Source organism: Physcomitrium patens, chromosome 25 (genome assembly GCF_059467195.1).
Source record: "Physcomitrium patens ecotype Gransden chromosome 25, ASM5946719v1, whole genome shotgun sequence".
In the NCBI taxonomy this organism is placed as follows: domain Eukaryota; kingdom Viridiplantae; phylum Streptophyta; class Bryopsida; order Funariales; family Funariaceae; genus Physcomitrium; species Physcomitrium patens.
In genome coordinates, this window is record NC_143434.1 from 3,680,910 (window position 1) to 3,708,053 (window position 27,144).

The 27,144-nt window shown below is 33.3% G+C and overlaps 4 protein-coding genes and 1 long non-coding RNA gene across 6 annotated transcripts; 3 read left to right on the plus strand and 2 right to left on the minus strand.

Annotated features, from left to right (window-relative positions):
• The first annotated feature begins 3,806 nt into the window (after positions 1-3,806).
• Positions 3,807-4,683, plus strand: LOC112278485 (photosystem I reaction center subunit XI, chloroplastic). The gene has a single exon (XM_024512045.3). The coding sequence runs from the start codon at positions 3,926-3,928 to the stop codon at positions 4,598-4,600; it is 675 nt and encodes a 224-aa protein (XP_024367813.1). The 5' UTR covers positions 3,807-3,925; the 3' UTR covers positions 4,601-4,683.
• A 1,840-nt stretch (positions 4,684-6,523) lies between these two features.
• Positions 6,524-7,498, plus strand: LOC112278451 (photosystem II 10 kDa polypeptide, chloroplastic). Its single transcript, XM_024511975.3, has 3 exons — positions 6,524-6,765; positions 6,952-7,116; positions 7,305-7,498. The coding sequence occupies exons 1-3, from the start codon at positions 6,585-6,587 to the stop codon at positions 7,397-7,399; spliced, it is 441 nt and encodes a 146-aa protein (XP_024367743.1). The 5' UTR covers positions 6,524-6,584; the 3' UTR covers positions 7,400-7,498.
• Positions 7,499-9,278: 1,780 nt separating this feature from the next.
• Positions 9,279-10,389, minus strand: LOC112278450 (photosystem II 10 kDa polypeptide, chloroplastic). The gene is made up of 3 exons (XM_024511974.3): positions 10,156-10,389; positions 9,741-9,908; positions 9,279-9,452 (listed from the first exon to the last, which is right to left on the minus strand). Exons 1-3 carry the CDS (start codon positions 10,334-10,336, stop codon positions 9,358-9,360), a joined length of 444 nt encoding a protein of 147 aa, XP_024367742.1. The 5' UTR covers positions 10,337-10,389; the 3' UTR covers positions 9,279-9,357.
• A 12,133-nt stretch (positions 10,390-22,522) lies between these two features.
• LOC112278264 (uncharacterized) lies at positions 22,523-25,399 on the plus strand. Its single transcript, XR_016500880.1, has 2 exons — positions 22,523-22,978; positions 24,024-25,399. It is a non-coding gene; the product is annotated as an uncharacterized LOC112278264 (long non-coding RNA).
• LOC112278262 (uncharacterized) lies at positions 24,985-27,010 on the minus strand. 2 transcript variants are annotated; one of them, XM_024511484.3, is made up of 4 exons: positions 26,928-27,010; positions 26,094-26,696; positions 25,687-25,800; positions 24,985-25,487 (listed from the first exon to the last, which is right to left on the minus strand). In XM_024511484.3, exons 2-4 carry the CDS (start codon positions 26,403-26,405, stop codon positions 25,161-25,163), a joined length of 753 nt encoding a protein of 250 aa, XP_024367252.1. In that variant the 5' UTR covers positions 26,406-26,696; positions 26,928-27,010; the 3' UTR covers positions 24,985-25,160. The 2 variants fall into 2 exon arrangements, with proteins under 2 accessions (XP_024367252.1, XP_024367251.1); XM_024511483.3 differs by having other exon boundaries at positions 26,820-27,010.
• Positions 27,011-27,144: the final 134 nt, after the last annotated feature.

The following is a 27,144-nucleotide window of genomic DNA, read 5'->3' on the forward strand; positions in this document are numbered from 1 at the left end:
TGTTTGCTTTGTTGAAGCGAACACAAAAAACATGTGGATAAAAACACAAAATAATAATTCAATATTAGTAAAAACATAAAAAAATTAAAATATCTATAATTAAAATATCATTAAATGTATTGGATATAAATATCAATATCTATATATTTATAACATATGTAGTCAAGATACACAATTATTTAATTGTCTTCTTAATACATTTAAATACAAATGTTTTGCAAAAAGTTGTTGAATCAATGCATTAATTATTTTGAACAAATTTAGCTACTTCTTATTCATGACAAGCATCAAGTAAAGATTAAGATATTAAAGTAAACATAACAAAACATTAACAAATGAACATACACATAAAAGAAATCCATGACAAGGGTACTATTTTTTTTTTTACAACAATATAAATTATTGAACTTTCTTATGATTTTTTTTACACTTTTTACATGTAGATTATTTTTAGATCATTAATGTGATGCTTCATGTGCTAATGTATTTAATGTAAATAAGCTATTTCCACCTAAATTGAAACTTGACCATTCCACATGAAAATGTCTCAATTGAAATATTTCATTATAATAGACAATTATAGACAATTACAATTGGAAATCTCAAAGTAACTCAGGCTCTTGTCATGGATTTCTTTTATATAATAATTATAATAATGAAAAGAAGAATTTAAAGTAAAACAAAATGATAGATAAAAAGCAATATCAAATTTGCGAGGTGCACAACTGACCTCTCAATGAATGCGTTTATTTTTGTTTTGTAATTCTATACTCGGCCTGGAAAAAGTATAAATCAGCATTATGTTTCTGCTAGATAAATTTCGAGGAATGCATTCATGTGGCAATGATCGTTATCATTTCGTTGATGTTTGCATTTCACGTGATGGTAATTTCAAGATGGATTTTCACATTGTGAGCAATGTAACAAGTGTTTTCCGGGAGAGTATAACAAGCTGTTATAACATTGTGACAAGTGTTTCCACTCTGCTTCACGCTCCCCACTTAGTGGTGGACTGCAAAATTGTGTAGTGGAGCTGTCCGTGCACATTTTCGAAGTTTGCATGTATTTTGCGACGGTTTCGATCTTCTTACTCTTTTGACGGCTAGAAAAAGGCATCGTCGAGATTGTGAACATCTGCGCTTTCACACAATGGAAGTTCATGGACGCCACAACGCAACAAGACTTCCACCCTTAGCGCCGCTAATACCGAAAGGAGGAAGCACATCCATAATGCGATATCCTAAGAAGGGCCCCGACATTTTCAATAAAATCGACGGCGAGTGGCAGCCACTATTTCGAGACCCCAACCCGGAACTGGAATTACAGCAAGCGCTGGAATGCCCTCACCGTCAAGTTCGCAAGACAGGGAAGAAATCTGTGCCACCGCTGTCTCACCAAGGCAAATGGCAACCAAATTTTTGATCCAGCATCTCGCAGTCCATGCCATCAATTCCGCACAGGGTTCCAGTCCGGCAGGGGCTGAAGCACATCGATCGCCACCCCGATGAGTGGTGCCCGCCGTGGAAAGATTCGAGCGACGACGCACCAGCAGTGTTCTAAAACTATATTTGCTCTGAAAAGTAAACTCGATGCCACTCTTCCTGTCTGCAAACTCTTCGTTCTGAGTCCACAGCAGATTGGCCTGATCACAGAGCTATGGTGAAGAGCAGCAATGCGAAGCACTGGCAATCTGCAGCGACCGCGGAGACAGACGAGGGAGAGCAGTATACAGCTGACGAACCGTATGGAACAATGATGTGCAACCCTGAGGACCAGGTCCAGGACGAGGAAGACGATGACTTGGGTTCGGATTCTCGAAGACATTCAGTAAGAGAGCTCTTTGAACTGGAAGTAGCTAGATCTGATCCCAAACGCGAGCACATGCTGTGTCATTGATGCCGCAGGTCAGGAATGAGTACAAACGATATTGCATACGAAAAATTTGGAGCCATCCAAAAGTCTTGAATTTTTCTCCAATTCACACACGGACACGTAGCCATTTCTCAAGAGCTTGACATTGTTCTTTGCTCTGGAGTTACCACCATTCGGAGAACATAGCTTCTGGATCCCTTTCTTTTGGCGGTAGACAGGGTCACCACTGATCGAAAGTCGATAGCAGCTCATGTACACCACCAGGCCAGGAACCGCATCACCTGTTCAGGTTAAATTGAGGAGAAGTGGTGGTCACCCTTAATTATGCACCTTGCTCCTTGACTGTTTGAAATCCTTTTTGCGGATTCCTTGCCTTTTCCAAGCTTGGAGGGAGAATCGAATTTAGAGGTCGTAGTTGTGCTGATCTTCTACGTTTAAAACTCCATTGTTTTGCAAGGAACAGCATTGCCTATCATGACACATGATTGAAGACGAAATCGAAGTTGTTGAGGAGAGTTTGGGTCTGTTTAGTTTGCTCTTTATAAGTTCAATCTAACATATCCTTCTCCTGTGCATTAGTAAGTCTGTGATCTGAGGTTGACCTATTTTGTTGAGTTGTTAAGCTAGGCAGTGTTTAAACGCGAACCTGTGAACATTACAATTATTAACATAACAAATATTGTAAATATTCAGAAATGATTTGTGAACAATATGCAATATTGAATATAAATGTTGAAAGTCCATCAATGGAATAATGTTTGTATTCATTGAATTAATATTAATTCCAATAAGTAGAATTTCCTTTATTAGAATGATCATGTTAAAAATTAAATAACTAATATTCAATCTTATGTTTATTGGAATAATTATAGAAATTGCAATATTATTTATGAATCTTTGTAATATATTATAAAGAGGAAACAACAAAAAAATTAGTATTTTTGGTTGCCTGACCGTGCAAAGAGAGCTGAATACCCTTCATCTTAGATTTATTTGATTCTAAGTTAAGATAGTAAATAAAGATATGTACACCATAATGGATAATTATTATTATTATTATTATTATTATTATTCTTACAAAGGTTTTTAAGAAAATAACCATCAACCACAATATAATCCCTAAAGATTTGTGCTGCAAGTAGATTTGGTCATTCAACAAGTACATTTGGTGTCATCAAGAATTTAATTTTTTTAAATTACTTACAAAGTTTTTATTTGTGAGAACCTGCTTGATTGTCTTATATAAAATAATTCATGGGGAGATAAACCAACAGGATAAACAAGAGGACACAAAAACACCTTTGGTTGGCTACATTTCATCAAAAGTGAAGCAATAACGCAACTTTGGAGACATAAATTGTTCCATTGTTATGCATATACATTCTGTTTTTTTCTTGATCAGCATTTCTTCTGGTCAAATTTTGACTTAGCAACTGCAAATTAAACTTTTATACCTTTTCAATGGCCAATGGCACGAGTTTCCACTAGTATATACATATATACAAATCATCATTTTTCTAAAGAATGTAGTTTTTCAATAAATTGTGAGTGTTCGAAAGTAGGTCCGTGTGAAAATACATTAGCAAACAAACAGAGTTTTAGTACAAAACACATCACATGACATACAAGCACAATAAAATTTTCCAATCTAAAAAAACAGAAGAAAGTAAGCGACGAATCAGAGAAGATGCAGCCCAATCCACGTAATAAGATCCGCGCCACTCCATTGGACGAGTACTGGGCACCCGCTACCGTGGACACCAAGTGCCGCGACGGCCCTCCCCGCGGCCGTCCGCGGCAGACGGCGTCAAGGCTATCGAGACGAATGCCTCTCCATCTACCAGAGGCCGCCACGTGGGACTCACCTTATCGGTTTGAGTGAAACCCCACCCATTGTAATCGCAATCGCAATTGCGCAGTGCAATCCGCAGCAGGCCCGCCATCTCCATTCTCTACAAGCACTAGAGCATTTCGCCCCTCGATATCGGCGTTGTTTCACTACTGATTCAGTACATTGTAAACGAGAAACAGGTTCGTGAGGATTGTCTTAGCGATGGCGGCGACTTCCATGACCCGGGCTGGGGGCCTGCTTGCCCTGGAGCGCGCGCAGCGTGTAACCAAGTCCACCGGCGCCGTGAGCTCCAGGACATTCCTGGGTAACGTGAATGGCCTCCGTGCTACCGCGGCGCCAGTGCACGCATTGCAGGCGAAGAACTTGACGGTGCGAGCTGGAGCCGAGAAGTACCAGGTCATCGAGCCCCTCAACGGCGACCCCTTCATCGGTGGATTCGAGACGCCCGTGACTAGCAGCCCCCTGATTGCCTGGTATCTCTCTAACCTGCCCGCTTACCGCACCGCTGTTGCTCCCTTGTTGAGGGGTGTCGAGATCGGACTCGCCCACGGGTACCTTTTGGTGGGTCCTTTTGTGCTCACTGGACCGTTGAGGAACTCCGCTGTTAGGGGCGAGGCAGGAAGTCTCGCCGCTGCCGGTCTCGTTACTATCCTCACCATGTGCCTGACGATCTACGGCATTGCTTCCTTCAAGGAAGGTGAGCCTTCCAAGGCGCCCAGCCTAACCCTCACAGGAAGGCAAAAGGATGCTGACAAGCTGCAGACTGCTGAGGGATGGGCCAGCTTCACCGGAGGATGGTTCTTCGGTGGTCTGTCGGGCGTGGCCTGGGCCTATATATTGCTCTATGTCCTCAACCTCCCCTACCCCGTGAAATAGATTTGTCGATAGTTTTGCTGAGGCAACACATTGTAAACTGTTATTGTTTTATTACAGGCAAAACAAGTTTTCTTCTCACACAAGACTTTCTTGCAAGCTCGCCTCCGCTTCTATTTATTTGCGATATAGTTCCAATTCTGACACGCTCTGCTTTCTCTCGCCTTATCTCCGATGTTAGTCCTACACTTTGCCCCGAAACAGTTTGCTGAACCCTTTTCTAAACTCAATCTTCTATTGACTTGTCCTAGCATTTATTACCATGGAAGCTGATCACTATTGAATGATCAATATCTGAATTATAATTATCTCGTAATGCTTGTTTTATGCATGATAATCAATGTCCGCCTCAATCTTCTCGATACATTTCCAAGTTGTGTGCACCTCAGGAAGATGATGCGGAGACAGTACCCCACCCAATTGTGATATACAGATCTCAAAAAAATTGTGTCCTGCCAAATCTCTTGAACATTTTTCTTGTGATGTATACAAAAGATTTCTGCCACACTTAATCACTGAGAGCTGCGATCCTTGCATACGTATGAATGAACTTCAATAATGCTTTTTGAGAAGAGTGTCAATCATATGAAAGATGTCTAGCGCGTAAGTACATATTTCTTACTGTGGTTGCCAACTTCTGCAACTGCAGTGATGATCATAGTTCATTTGGATTTGGAATGCCACTTTTCAACGAAATGGTACATCTTCCACCCTGTTAGCAAGTGTATGCAGATTTCAGATCACAGAACCATATGTTTTGTCTTTACAATGTGCCACATCATCAGCTACATCTAATGTTAAAATTGATTGTAACATGCACACAAAGATAATTAAACAATGTCATTCATGAGTTTTTTTGGCTTTACATTAAACACATCTGGTTTAAAGTTTGATAGAATTGGGACATGAGTTTGAAGTTCACAGTCAATGTCTTGTGTTTTTACTTTAAATTTTATTCATGCATCATACATATATATATATATATATATATATATATAGAAACACTTTTAGAAAATATCAAAACACGTGATATTCCTCTTCAATCAATTTGACTAGGTGGTTAGAAAAAAATATGATTTTATTAGATGCCTATCAGGTTTCTATTTTAGTACACATTTTTCTTAATCAACTTGTTTTGAATTTTTGACATGTAAATATTACCAACCTGACTTGTTATCAAAATCTTATTTTTCCTCTCAAAATTTTAAAAGTAAACAGTTATAAATGTAAGTGTTTAGCTTCGAAATCGTTAATTGTTCTCCTATATGTTCAACTTTTTATTCATACCTTACTTTTGACATGATTTTGTTAGGAACAATATGATGTATGGCACTCCATGAGAGTTGACTATTAACAGAACTGAAACTGCAAATTCAACTGTTCTTCTTATTAAAAATAATCCCCTTACAGTAATTTTTTTCCTATCTGTTTGAGGCTTTTGGCTACACCTTATTTTCATTTGAAAAGAAAGTCCTCTTACTGAAAAATATTATTTTCGGTGACTAAATGGACATCCATCTTTTAGGATAACACACAATTACCTGACCAGTGTCAACTGTATTAGATAAAGTGGCAAGCTTTCCAGGAAAGTACATTGCCACCTGTGAATGCAATCGTAATTTTCTCACCAAAACATATTTCCATCAGAAAAGAAAAGAAAAAAACCCAAATTAGATTAACCTCTTAGAACGCAAAATTACCGATAATACCATCAACACAACGCATTATCCAACCAGATGAAAAGTCCGATTCCGATGAGGGAGTCGGTGTGAACATGCCCTTGGCCGGATATGGATTGCGGAGGTGGAGCGCGAAGCGGTTCTAATGGCGGAGAGCTTCGGAATCCCGCCCCGTCCAATGGCTGCCCACCCATCGGGCGGCATACAAGCTCACGCTCGCACTGCGTGTTGCAAGAACCCCACCCACCGCGCTAATTTTATCTCGAAGAAAAATCGTGCACTTGGCATCCATCGCAGCAGCAACAGCAATGGCAGCTACCGCTGTTTATGTTACCATGACCGCTGCTTCTGTGGTGCCCTCCGCCGTCGCGAGGTCGTCTTTCTCCGGCGTTGCTGTGCAGGGAGTAACCCCCCTCAGCCTCTCCAGAACCTCCCGCTCCTTGATCGTCACTGCTAGCACGAAGAAGATCAAGGTTTCTCAACCACTGGGTGAGTTGATTCACCTCCTGATTTCTCTCTGTTTCGTTTGGAATTGCTTGATAAGTAGCTTCCTGTGTTGGAATCAGTGAGATGCTTGTAACTGCAGGATGGATGATGACGGATGTTGGGGTATGTGGTCGGCGATCGCTGTGTGTTTGAGTTGTGGAGTTAAGGTGATTAGGTGTGTTTGTGCAGGGCCATCTGGAGACTTAAAGAAGAAGGGTGTTGATGCTGGTGGCCGAGTTCTCAAGGGCAAGGGTGTGTACCAATTCGTAGACAAGTATGGTGCTAACGTCGATGGGTACAGCCCTATCTACGCTAGGGATGAGTGGAGTCAGGGAGGTGACTCGTACGCCGGAGGTTAGTGGGTGCCTTGCAGTAACTGCCTTGATCGTGCTGAAAGAGTTGTTCCATGGCGATCTGCCTTGGACTGTATCGTACACTTTGTTCGATTGATCTGGCCGCTGTTGCTCTTTATGCTGATTAAATGAGAATTGTGTCGCTGTTGTTTCTGTTGTTTATACAAGCGATCGTCGTGTAACGTGCAGGAACCCCTGCTCTAGCCATCTGGGCTCTTCTTTTGGGCGGACTTCTCCTCACTGGAGCCTTGCTTGTTTACAACACATCTGCACTGAGCGGTTAAAAGTAGTTATGGTGTAATTTTGTTTTGTACATTTGAAACCGATTCGTCGACTATTAAATACAAACACTGTCAAGGCAGTTGCGTCTTGACCTTCCTATCTGCGATTTGCCATTATACAGTCCTGGGTTTCTGATGTAGTCAAGAGATCGTAGGTATATAGGATCTGTGCTTGATGCAGGCCTACTTTGAGTTAGGTGTGTGATCCCATTCGTTACTGGCTATCTATCCGGAAAAGAAAAAAAATTGATGGGAATTTTGGGCACTGTTGTATTTCACTGAGAAGCCACACTTGATGTGATAAAACACATGTCACTCATCGTTATTTTCACTTTCCATGCTCATGTGAGTCCTCATTGAATGATTTTCACTGTGAGTTCAGCACCGATCTTGTTTAGGTAAATTTATTTCTTGACCAGTGAGGTGATCAGGCGATGGTCGTTAGGAAGCATTTCATCATTGCCGGTTAGTAACCTTGTAGCCCCTCGGTGGGCCATCGGAATAAAATCTCACATGTGATCTCGGATTTGTATGGATTGGAAGCGAGGCCCATGATGTGGGTCAGGAAAGACAATTGCAGCTGTCACAGTTGCCTACATTGTTTTCGCGCTATACTATTTTTTTGCATGGCGTGATGATATTGAGTTTTCTGCTACTCTTTCGTCCGAAGTACTGCTGTTTTTTCTTTGTAAACGGTCCAAACTTGAAATTTTCCGTAAAATCTACAAGTCTTGGTGATACGTACGCTAACTTGCAGGTTAACTCGAATGAAGAAAGAGAAGCTTGCAAGAGTTGATTTTCAGTCGTTGTCTCATTGCATTCTCATCTTAACTATGTCTCTTTACTGCCTTCCTGAAATGTAAATATGTACTTGGAAACATAAATTGTAGCAACACACAGAAATAAAAGTTTGTATGCTTTTGAGCCATATCCCAAATGATCTTTCTTCATGTAAAAAAAAAGAAAAAAAGAAAAAAAGAAAAAAAGAAAAACAAAGAAAAAAAACAAAATGGTTTCTTACACATCCATATGTACCCAACAAGTCTATGTATTCAGTGAAACATATTTGAAATCGATCATAACTCTTCAAAACTTTTACATGTTGAAGTAGCAATTTTCATAGAAATAACAAACATCGTCAATGTTGGTGAGAAATCATGAACAGAATATTACAATAATCAACAATCGACAATATTGTAGATACATTTGCAGAACTTTTCACATTCGGATTTTGTATTGTTATCAGTCAACTCAATTATTTTGTTCTTAAATGATTCAGAATACAAGGCTATTTTAGAGAAAGAAAACTGTAGGTCTTCTAGTCAGACAAACAAGTATTTAGTTACAAAATGTATTGTCATTTTAGTGATATTGGTAGAAGTCAGATCTACTTAAACTACGGGGCTTATTTGTCTGGTACATATCGCGTGAGCAATTACCATTGGTTGACTTCTATTTATCATTTCTGAGTATCATAGAACTTTATTTTGCTCTACAAATTATTCTCATTGGATTTATGTTTATAAAAATTTGTTAATGTAGAAGCACAAATGTATCATCTTATCGTTCTATTCATCATTAGATATGATGATATATCTTCTCCATTCTTATTAGTACAGGTGATAAAAGTAGAATGCGTGTTATTTGATGGTGGTGTATCATGAGTTTGATTGGTATGTTTACCCGTTTTTTCCGACAAATTCAAAAGAATAATGTTTCAAGTTATATCACAGAATACAGTTCAAATGCATCATATCGAAGGCAAACCAGATTAAAAAAGGACGGGAGTGAGGTAAGAAATGTACAACGCAAATAGCGGCAGAGCTCAGTAATTGAAGTAATCAACCAGAACCAAACGTCAACTTCATAAATAATGCACAAGTTCTTTCATGGCGGAGCAATGCTCACTCAAATTAGTAATATTTAGTAATGTACATTTGCGAGACGGAGAGTATACAAGTCTAGCCGCTCAGTGCAGAGGTGTTGTATACGAGAAGAGCACCGCCAACCAAAAGTCCACCCAAAAGAAGAGCCCAGATGGCAAGAGCGGGAGTTCCTGCATAGTAGAACACCTCCTCAGTAACGATTTGAATTGGAAACGCTGAGGAACGCATCAATAAGACGGCATCTCCTTCTCAGTTCGGTTATTTCTATAATAACACTGTACAATACGTAGCATCCATGGGGGAGATCAAGCACACCGCATGTGGAACCCATTTCGGAGGCACCAAGACATAATAGCAGAACATATCGCCTGAGCTTTTGACTGTAATGAAAAATCCCAAAGCAAGAATTCTCAATACTCTTTCACAAAAGGGCTCCGGAGATTAGGCGATGGACTCACCTCCGGCGTAGGAGTCACCACTCTTGCTCCACTCCTCCTTAGCGTAGATAGGACTGTATCCATCGACGTTGGCACCGTACTTGTCGACGAATTGGTACACACCCTTGCCCTTAAGCACTCGGCCACCGGCATCAACACCCTTCTTGCTCTTGAAGTCTCCAGAAGGACCTGCCACACGGGAAGTAACTTAGCCCCACACCTGAGAATTTCCCCTCTACCAGTCGTTCCACACTGTCATCTTCCTTCTCCAAGTCACACTAGCTGGAAGTATGACCGAGAGTGCGTACACGGGCAAGCGTCTGGGAACCCAATTCTACTCATACCGATGCCATGTCTCTCTAACTACCGCCATCTGTATCCAACGCACACACCGTATACTCAAAAAAGCCCATCCATCACACAGCTCCGCACTCACCCAATGGCTGCGCAACCTTGATCTTCTTAGTGCTGGCGGTGACAGTCAAGGGGCGGGCGGCGAGGTTCATCTTCAAGGCAGGCAGTCCCTGCACAGCTGCTCCAGAGAAAGACGATCTCATTGAGGTGGAAGGAACGACAGTCGAAGCTATCACCATCGCGGGCACAGCAGTAGTGGCCATAGCTACAAAGGAAGGAAGGAATCACACACTCACAGATTGTCTAGAAACGAGGGGTATGGACAAATGATCTACGGGCGAACACTTCCTCGACTCAAATATCCGTCTAGCTCGCGTCGGGGCGGGCCGGGTGCGGGGAACCCGTGCGTCACCCGAGCACGCCATTGGCCAGAGTCGGATCGTAGGCCAATCCACACCACTGGATATTGGATGGCTCAATTCCCAGGACAATCTCCCCATTCGCCCGCGCGACCCACGGCGACCCGGTAACCGTGACATTGCTTCCTCTCGCCCTATGAGCGCGCCTGCGCATTGCGTCGGTCGCCTCCGAGTCTCGGTCTGCGCCCAGGGACCACCGCCTTCGATCTTCCGAACCCGATCGATTTTGGAGTTCGCGTTTTTGTGTTTGTGTGGTTTTGTCCACACCTCGCATCGGTTGTGAAAAGAAAGTAAAAGGGGGACGTTCTGTGTTCTCGAATGACGCCAGGCAGAAGCGGCGATGGATCGTGATCTCGATGCTGAATCGCCGGGTCTAGACAAAAAAGCGGCGATGCATGGTGAAGCCTGCAGGCGTTGTGCCGGGTCTGCGATGAGGCAAGGTGAATAGCGGCGATGGGATCGTGAGGTCGCGGGAATTGCCGAGTGTCTCACGATTACTCGTGATTGGGGTCAGTGGGGTTTGTGGCACAGGGCATGGGAAGGGATGGTTTGTCAGTGCATGTGAAGATGTGTGCATGGTATTAGAAGATAAAGCAAGTGTGTGCTCATGTGGCTACGAATTGCAATCCTGGATTCTGGATTCTTGGTCGATGCCTGCGTTTCAATACCACGGAGTGTGATACCTTTGCGCTCCTATTTGGGGTTTTTATTGCGTATTTTTGCGTATTTTTGTGGTGCTGTGTGTAGGTCTGCTTTTCACGGACCAGATGCGTTTAATCAGGATATAATTAGAACTGAAACAATAAGGGAAAAATAAAAGTCTAGCTAAATTGTGAAGTTTAATTATGTATATGTTTGTACATGAGAACTCAATACCTAACTGTAAAAAGGTTGGAACTAAAAAATAGAAAAGAAGGCAAGTTCCACTACATAAATAGTTGATGTGTATGTAAGATTTTAACATTGATACATGTATAATTATATATTTTGATACTTTGGATTTTTTTGGTGTAGAGGTTTTATTCTTTTATTTTGTTTCATTTAAATTTATGTTGAAACCAGATTAATTTGGAGACAGCTGATTTGTAAGATCATATGGTGACTTTATAGCTTATAATAAATATGTGTGTGTGTGTGTGTGTATGTTTTTAATTATTAATTAATTAATTAATTAATTTTTTTTTTGTTTTTACCAATTTATGTCATTTGAAACATAATCCAATTTAATATCAAATAATTTTTAATGCTGTAAAAAGAATAATATTTATTAGTTATAATTTAGTCTTAAGTATATAAATTAGTATGCATTTTATCTACAGAATTTGCCTACGTATCACATCCAAAAAAAAAAAAAAAAAGTGTTTAGGTCACTATTTTACACTTTGTCAAAATTTTCTATATATTTCTTATTTTATAAGTATAAAATGAGATCATGAAGTATAAAAATCTAAGGAGTTAAGGAGTTTGTTGTCCATGTTTGTTTGTTTGTTTTTTTATTTTTTTTAATATAATATTATTTTATATATATATATATATATATATATATATATATATTGTAATAGAGTTTTTTTGGACTTGTTTACCTTATGAACACTCTCTTTGTTGCATTAATTATTATCGTGAGGCTCAATTTGGTTTATTTATTTATTTTATTTATTTCTATTGTTTTGTTGCCATGAGTGGAGACTTTAATTTGTGGATGTGATTTGCATGGACTTTTTTGATTAAGTAGGGTTGTTGTCAAGTTAGAGTTATTTGTGTACTAGAAGGTCGCTTTTTGTGTTTTGTTTAAGAATTTTTGTTCAAAAAATGTGTTGTGATGAGGTGAGTCTAATTATCATGTTATATTTGATTTTAGACACAAATATAATTCTTACACATCGTGTAGAATTTTTGAGTGAGATTCTTTTGATTTGGGAACCTATTATGGTGTTTATTTGAGTGGTTTGGATTGGATTCTAACTAGGTTTTGTTATGTGTTTGTATTAGACTAATACCTTTGATCATGACTCTATGTAGTCATATTTGTGAACTAGATAGTTTAGTTACGTATTTAATCTGTAGGTCATTATGTCTTCATTAATAGCAATGTAGATGCAAGTTTGATGTATATTGTGAGTCCTCTAAAGCTTGAATCTTGGATGGATATCTTTTGTCACCTTACAAATGCATGATTGAATATAGCTCAATTAGAGCATTAAGATCTTTTTTAAGTTTGATAAGCTCAAAATGTTGTAAGTTCAATTCAATATTGAAAGTCATTTATGGTTCAAGTTTGCACTCTCTATTGCTACTAAAATAAATAAAAAAGAAAAAAATTCCACTTGTAAAATCCAACACTAAACCTCAAGTAGGATCTTGCATCCAACACACCACCACAAGAACCTAAAATGTTCCTTCCAAGATTTACAAAAACTCCTTAAGACTCAAAAACCTCATGAAAGCCTCATAGAAAGAACTTAGTGTGCACCTTGCAACTGAGACCTCTTCGACAACTATGGATCTCCTTTAGAAATGATTAGTGCTCTCCTTCAGCACCTTATAGTTGATTCTTTAGGATTCTTTACAAATTGGATGAGCTACCACCACTATACTAACTTTGAGATCTTGACACTTTTGATTTAATGAAAAAAGCCTCCTCATTATTGCCACTCACACACATATGCTAGTAATATCATTTATTGCACTTTATAAGGTCTTGGTTATTTTGTATGCTCCTTATATTAGGGAGAAGAGATAGAGATGATGGTATAGAAGAAGGCATAGCAAGCAAGCTGAGTATAAAGGAGTCATAGGTAGAGTATTCAAAATATTGCTAAGAAAAACTTTCAACTAAGATTCATATAACTAAGAATAGAGGAGAATAAGGAGGATCAAGATGAAAACTAAAAATGTGGAAGTTGGGATGAAAAATATTGGAAATAGAAGGAGCAAGGGTTGGAAATGAGGGCCATGATTGTAATGTTGGTTTTTGGAGATGATCAATTTTTCTAATGATAGTTATGATATAGAAAATTAATTTAATAAATAGATGGATCATTTCAATATATATATATATATATATAATTTTTTTATTGGAAGAAAAAAAAAAAAAAAAAACATTTCAAGTAGATAACAAGATGTGGTAGAAGTATTAGTAACTATATATATATATATATATATATATATATATAAGAGATTGAATATTACTTTTAATGTTTTCATAAAATCAATCATATAAAATTTGGATCTTAACATCAAACAAAATAATTCAATTGAACTTATTAGAAGTTTTATAGCATAATAAAAAAAAAATTATATAGATCTTGTTACTTTAAATTATCTTTTTAAAAAAATTATTATTAATAGCTATTATACATATCTATACATGTAAATAATAAATAAATAAATAAATAAAATATTTATAAAGGTCGTTATTTTGTATTTTAGGATACCAAAAGGCATGTATAAAAATATAAAAAATATTTTATTTTTAATTCTTTAAAAAATATTATTATTATTATTATTATTATTAATATTAGATTTTTTTTAGATGATATTTTGTAGAAATTTCTAAAAATAATATCATAATTTTAAAATAGATATTAAAAGACAAAAATGATTGATCTTTATACTAAATTGGATATCAATATAAAAAATTAGATTATCACAATTATTATTATATTTTTATATTTAGTTCCTTTAATTATATTAAAAAATAAAAAAATCAATAGAAAATAAATAAAATATTTTTTTAAAAATAAAATTAATATATTTAAATTAAGTAAATTTTTTAATTATTATTATTTTTGAAACAATTATAGCTGAGATGTATAAATTCCATGCTTAAACATGTAGCTTTAGTAATTAATATTCACATATGTATTAGTAATTTAAGGTAGTTTGTTCCAAGTTATATTTTATTTAAGAATATTTCTATGATAAGAATAAAAAATTATTTTAGAATTTTTTTAATACCTTTTAGTTATTATATTGATATTTTGAAAAATAATTATCATATTATTTTTAATCTATTAAATTATTTTTATAAAAATAAATAATTTAACTTACATATTAATTATTAAAATATAAGAACTATATGAAATTTTTATGAAAGAAAGATGAATATATATATATATATATATACATATTCAAGAAGTAATTGGAGTGGCTATTGCTAAGATTATAAGATTATAAGATTATATAAGTTATATAAGATCCAACATATTTTCTATTTACAAGACAAGTATTTAACTTGCAAGATAAGTTTCAAATATATACAATACATGGCTAAATTATTAGCCAAGTATTCAACCTGTCAACCATCAACAATCATGTGTAAATTCAAATCTATGTCTATATAATTTTTGAAAAACTTTTCCATGAGATATTATTATATTTATATACTTTTACTTAAATATTCCTCTACTCTAAATAATTACTAATGTATATATATATATATATATATATATATAGATATATATGGCATTACTTAGCCTTCTAAGGACAAATTCCATGATAAGTAATGATCACATATTAAAGTTTAAAATATGGAAAATTATATTTTCCCATATTTTAATCTTTATTTCTATTAAAGATATTTGATAGGTTATTTCAATCATTGATATTATCTTATATTTGAATAAAAAGACCGTTTTATTATTTGCTCATTATTGAGATCTTCATAACTTCTTTCAAATAAAACATTTTAAACACCATTAAGATTAGTTTTTACTTTGAATAATATCACCAAATATCAAAAGTCTCTCCTAATGTTGTGATACCAACATGATATATCTCACCATCTATTCAAAGAAGAATTTGTTGTTCTTTAGGATCTTCATTTCTATTACTTCATCTTAAAGATTGTGATAATTTCAATGCATTGTTTAATAACTCAATAAATGATAGTTCTTAAGTTGAATCTTATTTCTAATATAGCAACAAATTGCATGACACTTCATCTTGATTTGATGGATGCCATCAATAAAAAGTATCAATCTTCTTTGTTACATTTGTAGATTCTTAGCTAACTTCTATGTACATTCAATAGTATTATATTTGTGCAAGTCTATAAGTTATTTCAACTTATTTTGGTGATTCCTTTGATCTAAGACTTCTTCAATCTCAAATTCTTGATTATTACATTATATTATAAGGCATGATACATTTGTCTTCTTTTGAATATATCCATTTTTTTATATGGTTTAAATAAAGACATTTGAAATATAAAATGGAGCTTTAACAAATCCAGTAGGTATAACAAAAAAAAAAAAAAAAAATGGATAAATTAATTCATAAATAGAAAATAGTTTAAGTCTATAATAATCTAATTTTTTTTATAAGAATAGTTATTATTGATATTACAACAAAATAATCATATTTTGTCACAAATGTAAAATTGAGGTTATTCCTCGTGATAGAAATATATATTGAATTTTTGTAATTCTTGAACTTCTTTTAACTGTGCTTTTATTGTTCTATGTAGCTTTCATAAATTATTTGCCAAATATTTTTTTGTAAGATTATTATCTTTTGAAAAGTCAAAAGTATCAAGTTGTAGATAATAACTATAATTTACATAGAAAGGTATTTATTGAGTAAAAAAATATACCATATTATTATAAATAAACTTTTCTATTTACAAAAGAATTTTTTAATCATCTTAATAATAATTAATGATACATCTTAAATATTATTTTAAAACTTAATTTATCCATTTTATTTGTCCATCAATTTGAAGATAAAAAGTCAAAAATAAATTTATGTCCACCTTCAATATATTGAAAAGAGTACTCCAAAATCTTGATACAAATTGAATCCTTCTATTTGATATAATATCTTTTAACAATCCATGATAGCAATAAATATTTTTAATGAAAATTTTAGATTTTTTTTTATGTGTGATAGTTTTTATATATGGTACAAAATAATCCATTTTGATAAAACAATCTACTATCACAAATATAAAGTCATAAGAACTTGAGATTGAAAGATCCATTATAAAATCTTTAAGAACAAAAGGCCATGGTTATTTGGATATAGGTAATGGTTATAGAAGTCCATGATATCAATGACAAGAAATTTTTGTTCTTGAAATAATATTACATGAATGTATAAACTTTTTAAGTGCCTTCTACATTTGAAGCCACCAAAAACCTATGGATATCAAATCTAAGATTTTGTTGTATCCTAAATGTCCAATAGCTAGAAATTTGTGATAAGCTTGAAGAAATCGTAGTCATACTTTATCTTTTAGAATATATGAGCATTGTTTGAAATATAATAAATTATTTTAGAATCTAAAATTAAAAATTTCATAAGATTTAGATAGATTATTTTCAATATCATGAACAAGAGTATCTAAGGACATACTCAATCATATTTGTTAAAAAAAAGTTGAATCAATAAACAATATTGATTTTCTTGCTGAAAGATGAAATTATTCTAACTTCAAAAGATTTTATTAATTGAAAGCTACATCTTCTTCTTTCAGTACTAGATTAGAATTTATAAAAAGGATATTTAATAAATCTTGTTTTTTTCTTAGTCCATAAATTATTTTGAATTCAAATCTTGACAAAGATATATTCTATTAGGCTTGGCAATGATTTAAAATATATGCTAATATGAAATACTTGAGATTCTTGTAATCTATATAAATATTCATTAGACTTGAAATGCCTTCTAGACAATAGAGCTATTCTTGAAATGAATCCAAAATCATAAAAAAGTATATATTACAGATCTTGTAATTGAACTCTATTGCTCAATATTTTCTTGATTAAAAAATTATTGGATGAAATTTGTTATTACTTCTATTTGTAATAATATAACATTTAAAGCAAATTCCTATGCATTTTCTTCTATAAAAAATACCTTGCAAAGGTCAATGAAATATAAGATTGATACAATTGTAAAAGTTATCTTCAAAGCTTTAAATGATGCTTTTGCTTCTTAATTCTATTCAAGTTTGTCTTTTTTAATTCTAAAATTATCTTACTTTTAGTTCTTAAATCATTTAATCTTATAAAATAGTAAATTTTATACTTATTGTAAAATAAAATCTAGAAAAAAAATTATGTAAAAATAATAAAAAAGAAAGACTTGATATAAAAGAAAGTTAAAATAAGAAGAAAAGACTTAGTATAAAAATATTTAAAAGAAGAAAAATAAGAATTGATGTAATAAGATTTTAAAAAATAGTGTTAAAAGACAAGGTTGTTAAGCCATCTTAGATACTTAAGGAAGTTAAAATAAAATAGATTTATTAACTTCAAATAATATTATGATTTTTAAGATATTAGAATCTTAGTGTTTATTTGGTGATTATGTTGAAAATATATTATTATTCCTAGTAATTTGATTTTAAGGACTTACAATTTTAAATTATTACCAAGATAAATTCTTAATAAGTATTGGTAAACCTATTAAAGATGGATGATGTGCTTGAATGGAGTCTACTAAGTTTATCAAAAATATTAAAAATCATAAACAAAGTTGATAAAAAATAATTATATATTGCAAATTAAGCCATGAAGATTAAACAAAGAAATAAAGAAGAAAAAAAATAGTATCAAACTTTAGTAAAAAAAAATGAAAGAAAGATGAATATGAAAGAAAGATCTTTATTAAAGCATATTAAACAAAGGTCAATTTTGTAAGTAGTAAATGCCTTTGGTATAAGAGCTTTTGGAACCATATAGACTTAATAAGTACAAAAATCAAATAAGACAAGGAGCTTTAAGATGAATTTATTATTTGCTTTAGAAAAAAAGAGTGATGAAGAAGTTATTGAGAGTTTTTCATACTTTAAATATAAAAAATAAGATATAAATATAAATGAGTTCTTTGATTGAATAATAAACTTGTTCTTCAATCTCATAATTTTTCTAAAAAGATATTGTTTTAAAATAAACTAAAGAAAAAATAAGTAAATATATAATATTATTATTAAGTGATATATTAAAAGAATTTCTATAATAAAAAAATAAATATAGAATTCAATATATGTAGACTCAAGTAAAAATTCAAGTAAAAAAAGTAAAAAAAGTAAATAAAGAAAGAAAAAAAACTAATAAAGATCTAAAAGAAGTAAAAGAAGTAAAAGAAGAGATAGCTCAATTAACAATAGAATCCAAGCAATTTAAGACTAGAATGATTTTCTGCAAGTGTAATAATAAAGAGTTTTTTTTTTAGAATGTCATTTAAAATTTTACACTAATTATAATATTTATACTCATTAAACCAATGATTACGTATACAATTGATATTATCAAGATAGAAGCTTAGTAGTTAATGAAGTATAACCATATTTATATAATATGCAGAAAAAAAAAAAAAAAAAAAAAAAAAACTCTTAAAAGAAATCTACATATGAATTAAGATACAAATAAATGATCCTCAAATTATCAATATTATAGGAAGAAAAAAATTGCAAGAAAAAATTATTATAGAAGAGAGGATTGATATCTTTACATAGAAGGATATAGGCCAAATTACTATGAAGATATGTTTAAGCAAAGGTATGATGGAAGATATAAAAAAAACAAACATGAAAACTCACTAAAGAAGAGTTATATAAATCAAGCATGAAGAAATAGTAATTTTGAATGTTATTATTTATTACTATTATTACTACTTGATTTTTCTTCTTTTACCACAATCTTCACTCTTTGAACTTGAATCATTACACAAACTTCTAAAATTATTATATTTATTGCTATAATAGGCTCTTATTATCCAATTTTATTTTTGGTTTTTTATGTTTAAGCCAATTATTGGAGTTAATTCCATATTATAAAAAAAGATTATGAATGCATTTCTTTTGGAAAGTTTAGATAAACTAATTATATTAAAAATATTTATTATTAAAATTCAAGATTATGATATAAATGTGCTTATTATTATTGGCAAAATCAAGTATAATAGTATATAAAATGTTTTATTAGATAGAGATTTTAGAATCAATATTATTGTAAGCAACTTATGTAAAAAATTAGGTTATAACCAAGTTAAACCAATATCTTTCATAATTAAGATAGTTGATTGATAAAAAGTGACACTAATAAAAATAATTAAAAAATTAAAAATAAAGTAGAATAATTTATTCATAATATCACAATAATAGTTATAAAAATAGAGCCAAAATTCCAAAGTTATTCTATATTACTAGGTCAATTATGGATTAAGCAAACAAAGTCTAAATAAGATTTTGCTTATAATATTTTAATCATTTTTTTAAAGAATAGAAGAAAAAAAATCACCATTTAGAAATGTCCATTTCTTCCACTGTGAAAATTACTTGTGTACCTAGAATGTTATGACTATAAGGAGGATTTGGCTGATATAGAAGAACAAGTTGTTTATCAACTAATACTTTCATTGCATTTAATACCTAATATTAAATTATCAAAATTAAAATAAATATTTAATTATGATTATAAATGGTTGAACTAATGAAATAAGAAGATATTAAACCTAAGAAAAAAATAGAAGAAAAAAAATAAAACAAAAAAAACACAAACAACAATAATAACAACACCAAACAAACAAACAAATTAAGAGGGTTAATAAAATATCCAAATAATTTCTATAAAATAAGAAAAGAGACAATAAAGTTAGATATGATTCTAACTATGGAGGCAATCAAAGAGAAATCTATCATTGATTGGACCATTAGTGAAAAAAAAAACAAATAGATGAAGTAATTTTAGGAACTAAAGATCAATCCAAAAAAATAAAAATATGAAGACAAAATGATAAAGAGTTCAAGAAGATATCAATAAAACTATTACAAGATTACAAAGATACTTCTATATGGAGCTATGAAGACTCAATACATATCTGTTAATACTATATAAAGCTTGGACTAAATGCGTAATAAATCAAATAAGCAAGATATAGGATGAACCTAATTTATGCTACTAAGATCAAAGATGAAATAGATAAATTACTTAAAATAGGTTTTATCTACTCTATTAATTAAGTAGAGTGGCTGTCTTCAATAGTAATTGTATATAAGAAGCATGATAAATTATATGTTTGTAATGATTATATGAAAGTAAATGGAATAACTAAAACAAATTCTTCTTTATTATTTTTCACAAATACAAATCTTGAAATTGTGGCAAGTCACAAACTTTACTTTATGTTAAATGGATTCAATGGTTATAACCAAATTCCAATAGATGTATAAGATTAGCTAATTTTTTTTTTATCACTAAATAGAGACTATTTACATATTAAGTAATGCTAATTAGGCCAAAAAATATACTTGCTATATTTCAAAGGATAATTATGCATGCTTGATAATGTTTGCTATGTAATTAGTCTAACTCATTTTTTTTGATTGAGAACATTATTTATTGCTATATTCACTATTTTTTTAATTTTATGATTTTATAATAGATAATAAATATTTTTTATGAAATTAAAATTAATTATTATTTTATAAAAATTAAATTTTTGTTTTTTTAATAACAAAATAAGGTATATAAATATATATATATATATATATATATATATATATGTTATCACATTAAAAAAACTTATTTTCAATATTTTTGATTTTTATTTCATTTGTTTAAGTAAACATTAGTATTAGAGCCTCTTGCTTTTCTTGAGGAGTAAAATTTTTAAATAATGGAGACTTAAATATTTATAGATAGGTAAAGTTATTTATTTTAAGAATTTTTTCTTTAAAAATAATATTATAACTACAAAACTATAACAAAAGAATGTCATGTGTTTCTTATAAAGTAGATAACACACAATATAGTTAAACCTCATAGAGTGTGGTTTTAGGTATTGGACTTGGATGTTAGATCTTTAATAATAATTTTTTAATACTGAAATATTTAAATGAGAAAAAGACACTGCCAACTTTGAGATATTCAACTTATCTTGAAAAGAATATTATGTAATGTTTATGGATTTTTTTTAATTTTTTAATTTTTAATTTTTATTTTGTATTAACTTTGTTTTACAAGCAATTTATATATAGTGCAAATATATAGTCATCATATTAACTTCAATTTTGGTTAATAGTTGAAGTATATACATATGTATAGAGAGAGACTTCAACTGTTAACCTAAATTATACAACCAATTTTTTTGAAATCTAGATAAGGTTAAATTAGAATGTATTGATAAAAAGAATAAGAAATTAAGATATTTGAGTAATGACGTTTCTTAACTTCTTTTAGTTTTATTTATTAGTTTAATTGTGCTTGATATGTCTCCTAAACTTCCTATTTTTTAGATGATATAAAATGATTTAATTCTTAAAATTATGCATGGAAATGCATAAGTCCTATTTAATAATCTCTTAAAATACATCTGTTATAAAGGAACTTGTAAAAACTTAAATATAAAAAGGAATAATTTAAGACATTTTATACACACACACACACACACACACATATATATATATATATATATATATATATAACATTCAATATATATTGCAATACATGTAGCCTACGTAATTAAATAAGACAAATCAAAAAATGATTATTTTTTTATTAATTCTATACTATTGATTGGTAAACGCAGTAATAATAATAATAATAATAATAATAATAATAATAAGCAAAAAAAAGGCTTGCATTTTAATGAAAGATGAAAAAAATAAGAAAAATAAATAAAAAATAAAAAAATAAATGAAGAAGGAGCGACTGCTAAATCTAACGTTTCATATTTTAAAACTTACTGCACTTTTAGAATTCAATTTTATTGCCTTTGTTAAAATGATATATAAATATAATTATGAATTCATTCTAAAGTTTGTATATCCATTTCTTAGGTTGATATTCTTACAAAAAGTCTCATATATATATATATATATATATCCATATGCTTAAACTTTTAAACTCATCAACTCTACAAAAGAACATGTCATATTTTTATCAACCTTAAAACAATATAAGCTTTAGAGTAGGTGGGCTTTCCAGCTTGAAACCAAATTTTCTCCGCTTCTAAGTATGGGCAAAAAGGCACCAAAAACCTCAATAAATCAAAATAAAAAAATAAAAAAATAAACAAATAAACATGTGGAAATCCTTTTCAGAAATAAGACCATCAATCGTCATGGTCCATTCCCAATTGGATGAAACGTGGAGACGAAGAAACGGTCTTAGGGTGCTTCACGATATTAGGATTCTTCACGGTCTTGGGTTCTGCACGGTCATAGCCGTTGCAGAAACCTGTATATTATTCCCTCGCTGATAAGTCGCAACTTGTTTTTACTTTGCGTTGCTTTCTGGCTTCAGGGCTGAGACAATCTGTTTTCTAGTTTGTCAAATGCTGTGGTTGTTAAGGTCTTTTGTCATGGTAGCTTTCACGAGTGCAGTTCCCGAATAGTTTACAGTGTCTCTTGTGATGAAGATCGATGTCTTGAGGTCCTCTATGAAGGCTTTCAAACATACACCAAAAGATCTGACCTGAAGAATTTTGAGCTCACATGACTAGGTGCCGCATGCTTTCTATGTTTTTTCCGCTTTTGAGGTTAGTTACTTGCATACTTAGCTGGGTCGATCGCGTTTCCCTCGTGCACTGACCGTCGGTTGACCTCCTCCTCGCTCTCAAGCCTACTTGGTACCTGCCGCTGTGAGGTAGACCTAATTATAGTGACGTTTGTGGTGTTTGTCACATTTTGCTGTTGCGTAAATCGGGAAATTTGAAGTGTTGGCTTGATGTGCAGTACGGGAATGATTTATGTCATGGGCCTTTTGTATGAAGGCATTATGATACTTAACTGAACGTGAGATTTGGCGAGATTGCACCTGTAGAATCAATCGTTAGGATACCTGAAGTCACCCAAATTCCTCATCAATCGCTCATTCAGAGAAGATGTTGTAAAAGTGAACGATTTATGAGAAGATACTTGGGAGCCTATCCCGCAGGGTGATGATGGAGAGTGTATTTGCCGTGCTTTCAATTCGAAACTTGATATAGGGTTGCAGTGTTGTATTTTATGTCTCGATTGAACTCTGGATTACAGTGTCGCAGAGATTCCAATGATATTGGTTGCGGATGAAGAGGTCAGATTAGGTTAGGTCACGGTTCGTGACAGCACTAATCCAATGCCAGTACTACTTCTAGGTACATGGCTGAAGAATGTGAACTGATCTCTTACACTTCGGAGATCATCATCAAAGTTGGCATTCTGGGCCTGTTTGAGTTTGTTTACTGATTTCTTCTGCTCTCGGAGCTTGTTTCATTTATTTACAGAATAACTTTTGGTGGGGAAGTTAATTTAGAGTCTCAAGGGTCAAACGATATCTTACCTAGAAGAGGGTCCTTCAGTGGACTCAAGAAGGGAAATGTCCTGAGTCGAACAATTAATGGAAGCGTTTCTTGTTAAGTGACCATTATAAGTGCTGAAGCTCTTGGAAGCCCTTCAGTCATGTTTTCTTAGAATTCTCCGTCGCTTTGAGTTTCCAGTATGGTACTGAAAATAGCAGTAAGTACATCTTGAGAACAGCCTGCGCGTAAGCAAGGGAACCATTATAGAAGCGTGAAATAAGTGGTTGTAATCAATGTGGTGCAGAAAATCAAGGACAACGGCGGGGTGAAGCAAAGGAAAGACCCCTTGAGCTAAAATTGATTTATATTAATCATGTGTTACGATTTTAGAATCAATGGAGCTCACTAAATTTAAAAGGCGTAAGTGAAATAACAAGGAAATTCAGAAAACAATGAATTTCCGTCGGACGTGTTGAATACTTTGATTAATGAGTTTATATATATATATATATATATATATAATTTAACTTTAAAGGTAGTACTAACTAGTCCAATTACAAGTATTATTCAATGTTTTAATACTGTTTCCATGCTTCGTTTTTAATTACAATTAAAGATATTGTAATTAAAGGAATGTTATAAAGAAAATAAAACTGAATTAATCAGATTGATGTCAAAGGAAAAATACGAGATGACGTATTGAAGAAGTGTGATGCGGATACCTCAACCTCAGAATTTTTTTCTGATATAAGTAAAAAAGCATTCTTATTACTAGAGTATTACTAATACAACTTCAGTTCTAACTATTGCCAACACAACTTTCCATCAAAAAACTTGTTTTTATTCATTTATTAATTTTTAATTTATTCCCTATATGATGTAAATTTTAACATGTTTGTTTGGAATATCTAAAAAACTAAAAAAATAGGTGAAATGGGTGATTGATTGTGTGACAGTAGCAAAAATTGTGGCATTATCGACACCCTATTTTTATAATGTACCATTGATTGTAGTCTGGAAAGTTTCCAAATTGCACAGCATATGCAAAGTAGCCAAGACCTAAAGATTTGTTCATTGACCTTGCACTCTATTGTCAAGTGGTACTATCGGATAGCAGTGGAAGGAATCGGCGTTTTCCTCATATGCAGTATTTTGATTAGCGAGTGTATGTGCTTGATTACTAACATGAAGATTTGGATGAACCAGAATAGTGAAGTAAAGAGAGGAACAGAAGAACAACCATTTTAACTGGTCAAGACATGATCATTGTGCAGACATGGCATATATTCCTCTATTGTACTTCGAACTGCCTATATTCACTGTGAAGATGACAGCATTGTAAAAATATATCAGTGTTCATCTACTGAGGAATTCATGTCATTTGTACAGCTACCATTAGCGGTGAGAATCTAATGCTTAGATGTAATCTCTATATACAATGTCAAGGACTCTTTGCGAAGCGAATCATATTACTAAATCGATCGGTCAAAGTGCTCTTAAGGTTGCTGTAGAGACCATACAACGAGTACTGGTTGAGGTTGCTCATTTGATACCATGAGTTTAACACTTCTTGACGCTGATCCGTACCTGACCACGTGAGTTGGATGCTCAGGCTGCAGTCCACTCTCCCTCCTGCTTCTATGCAAGCTGTGCTTTGAATTGCACACTCACCCCTCACGCATGCAAAGCTCGAGTTTCCCAAGCAGGATTTGCAACCATCATTCTTCCATAGGATATTCTGTAGTCTACCTTGCTCAAAATTCAGAACCTGTATGAAGAGGGAATTAGTATGCGCTCTGGACAATTGAAGTAATGGTAGGGCGGTTCGTGAGTGGATAAACCTCAGTGAACACATAATGTCAAGAGCTAGTTAAAGAAGTGTGTTCATATGGGAACAAGTATTGGAGGTTTCTACACCCTAGCTTAGGCTCATGGCTTATTTAAGATAAAAAGAGGGACATTCTTACCAACGAAAGACTAGTGATTCGATAACTTGAGTTTGCCAAGAAATGTGGAGCTGACACGACTGCATGTTTCTTCCCTGCATAAGCTACTGCAAAACCTCCTCCTTCGACATTCTCCTGCAACATAGGATCTCAGATCGAAATGTAGCACACATAAATCATCACGGGGGAAATATACGGTCACAAAAAAGAAGCTTTCTGCAATTCATTAAAACTTCAACGTTAATCGACGACGATACTTGTATGCTAGAGAAGGGCATCTTAAAAACGATGACAACATGTTTGCTTCATTGCATGTTCAGTGACTCGACGGTCTGCTCCAATCCTGATTCAAATTCAACTTAAACTAATCCCGAAATGCGTTAAAATACGGTAAAATATGTTACAAAATTGTAGAAGGCCATGCTTACAGGATTTATCTCCGTGTGGTTAACAAGGAGGAGCGTAACCTCATCCACCTGGGGTCGGAACAATGAAATTTTGTGCTCTCTCAATTTCTCCGCTAGTCGGGAGTCGCAGGGGGACAACTGAATTTTGTTGTAGAAAAAAGATTTGTTGCTTGCAAAAGCAAGCCCAAACGTGAACCCATCGTTCTTATGCACCGTGGCATCCATACAGGGACTATACACCTTGTTGGTATTCGCCCTTGCTCCTACACTTAAAATACTCAACAGCATTGCAAAATACATCCAACCATAGCGACTGCAGTTTATGGCCTCCATTTTGATCACCCAGTGAAGCTCCGGCTACAATTTCAAGGAACTTCTTGCGAAGACAAACTCAACATACAAGTCTAAGATGATCACAGCATCAAGAAAATTAGCCCAAATCCCCAGTAGAACGAAAAGCTCAGCAGCTCCAAAATTCGTCCAAAACGCGACAGACGTGAATCACCTCTTCAGCCCCTCCCAATCCCCATGTATGAACTCTTATTCGGAACGCCACTTCCCCAACATGTCCTTCACCTTGGTTCCACAACACACCAGTCGAAAGATCCAGCCATAACACACCACCTGCAACATCGGCATTCACATCACCAACAGCGATTAAAATACAACAGGTGATTAACTTCAATTCCACCGCTAAACGTCTATGAATCAAGCCCAGCTAAAGAAATCGAGCCCTTTCAAACTCACCTCCATCTTAGCACACAACCCTCAACAGCTCCGTTCAAAAGCCAAATACACGCCCCACCAGAAATGAGAACGGGGTTCATGGGCGCAACGAGGTGCCGCGACGAGTACCTCAATTGAAAGAGGAAGTACAGCAACGCCAGCTTCCAGTTAATGACTAACTGCAGAAGAGCTACGGCTTCGCCATCGCCATAGCCATCGCCAACATCGCCATGGAGACTCACTTTTGAACCTTTGAAAACAATCTCACCTGACATATGAGCAGGAACAGTACATATCTTTTCTAAACAGTGAATCTACCAAATAAAGAAGAAATTCGGGATGGCTT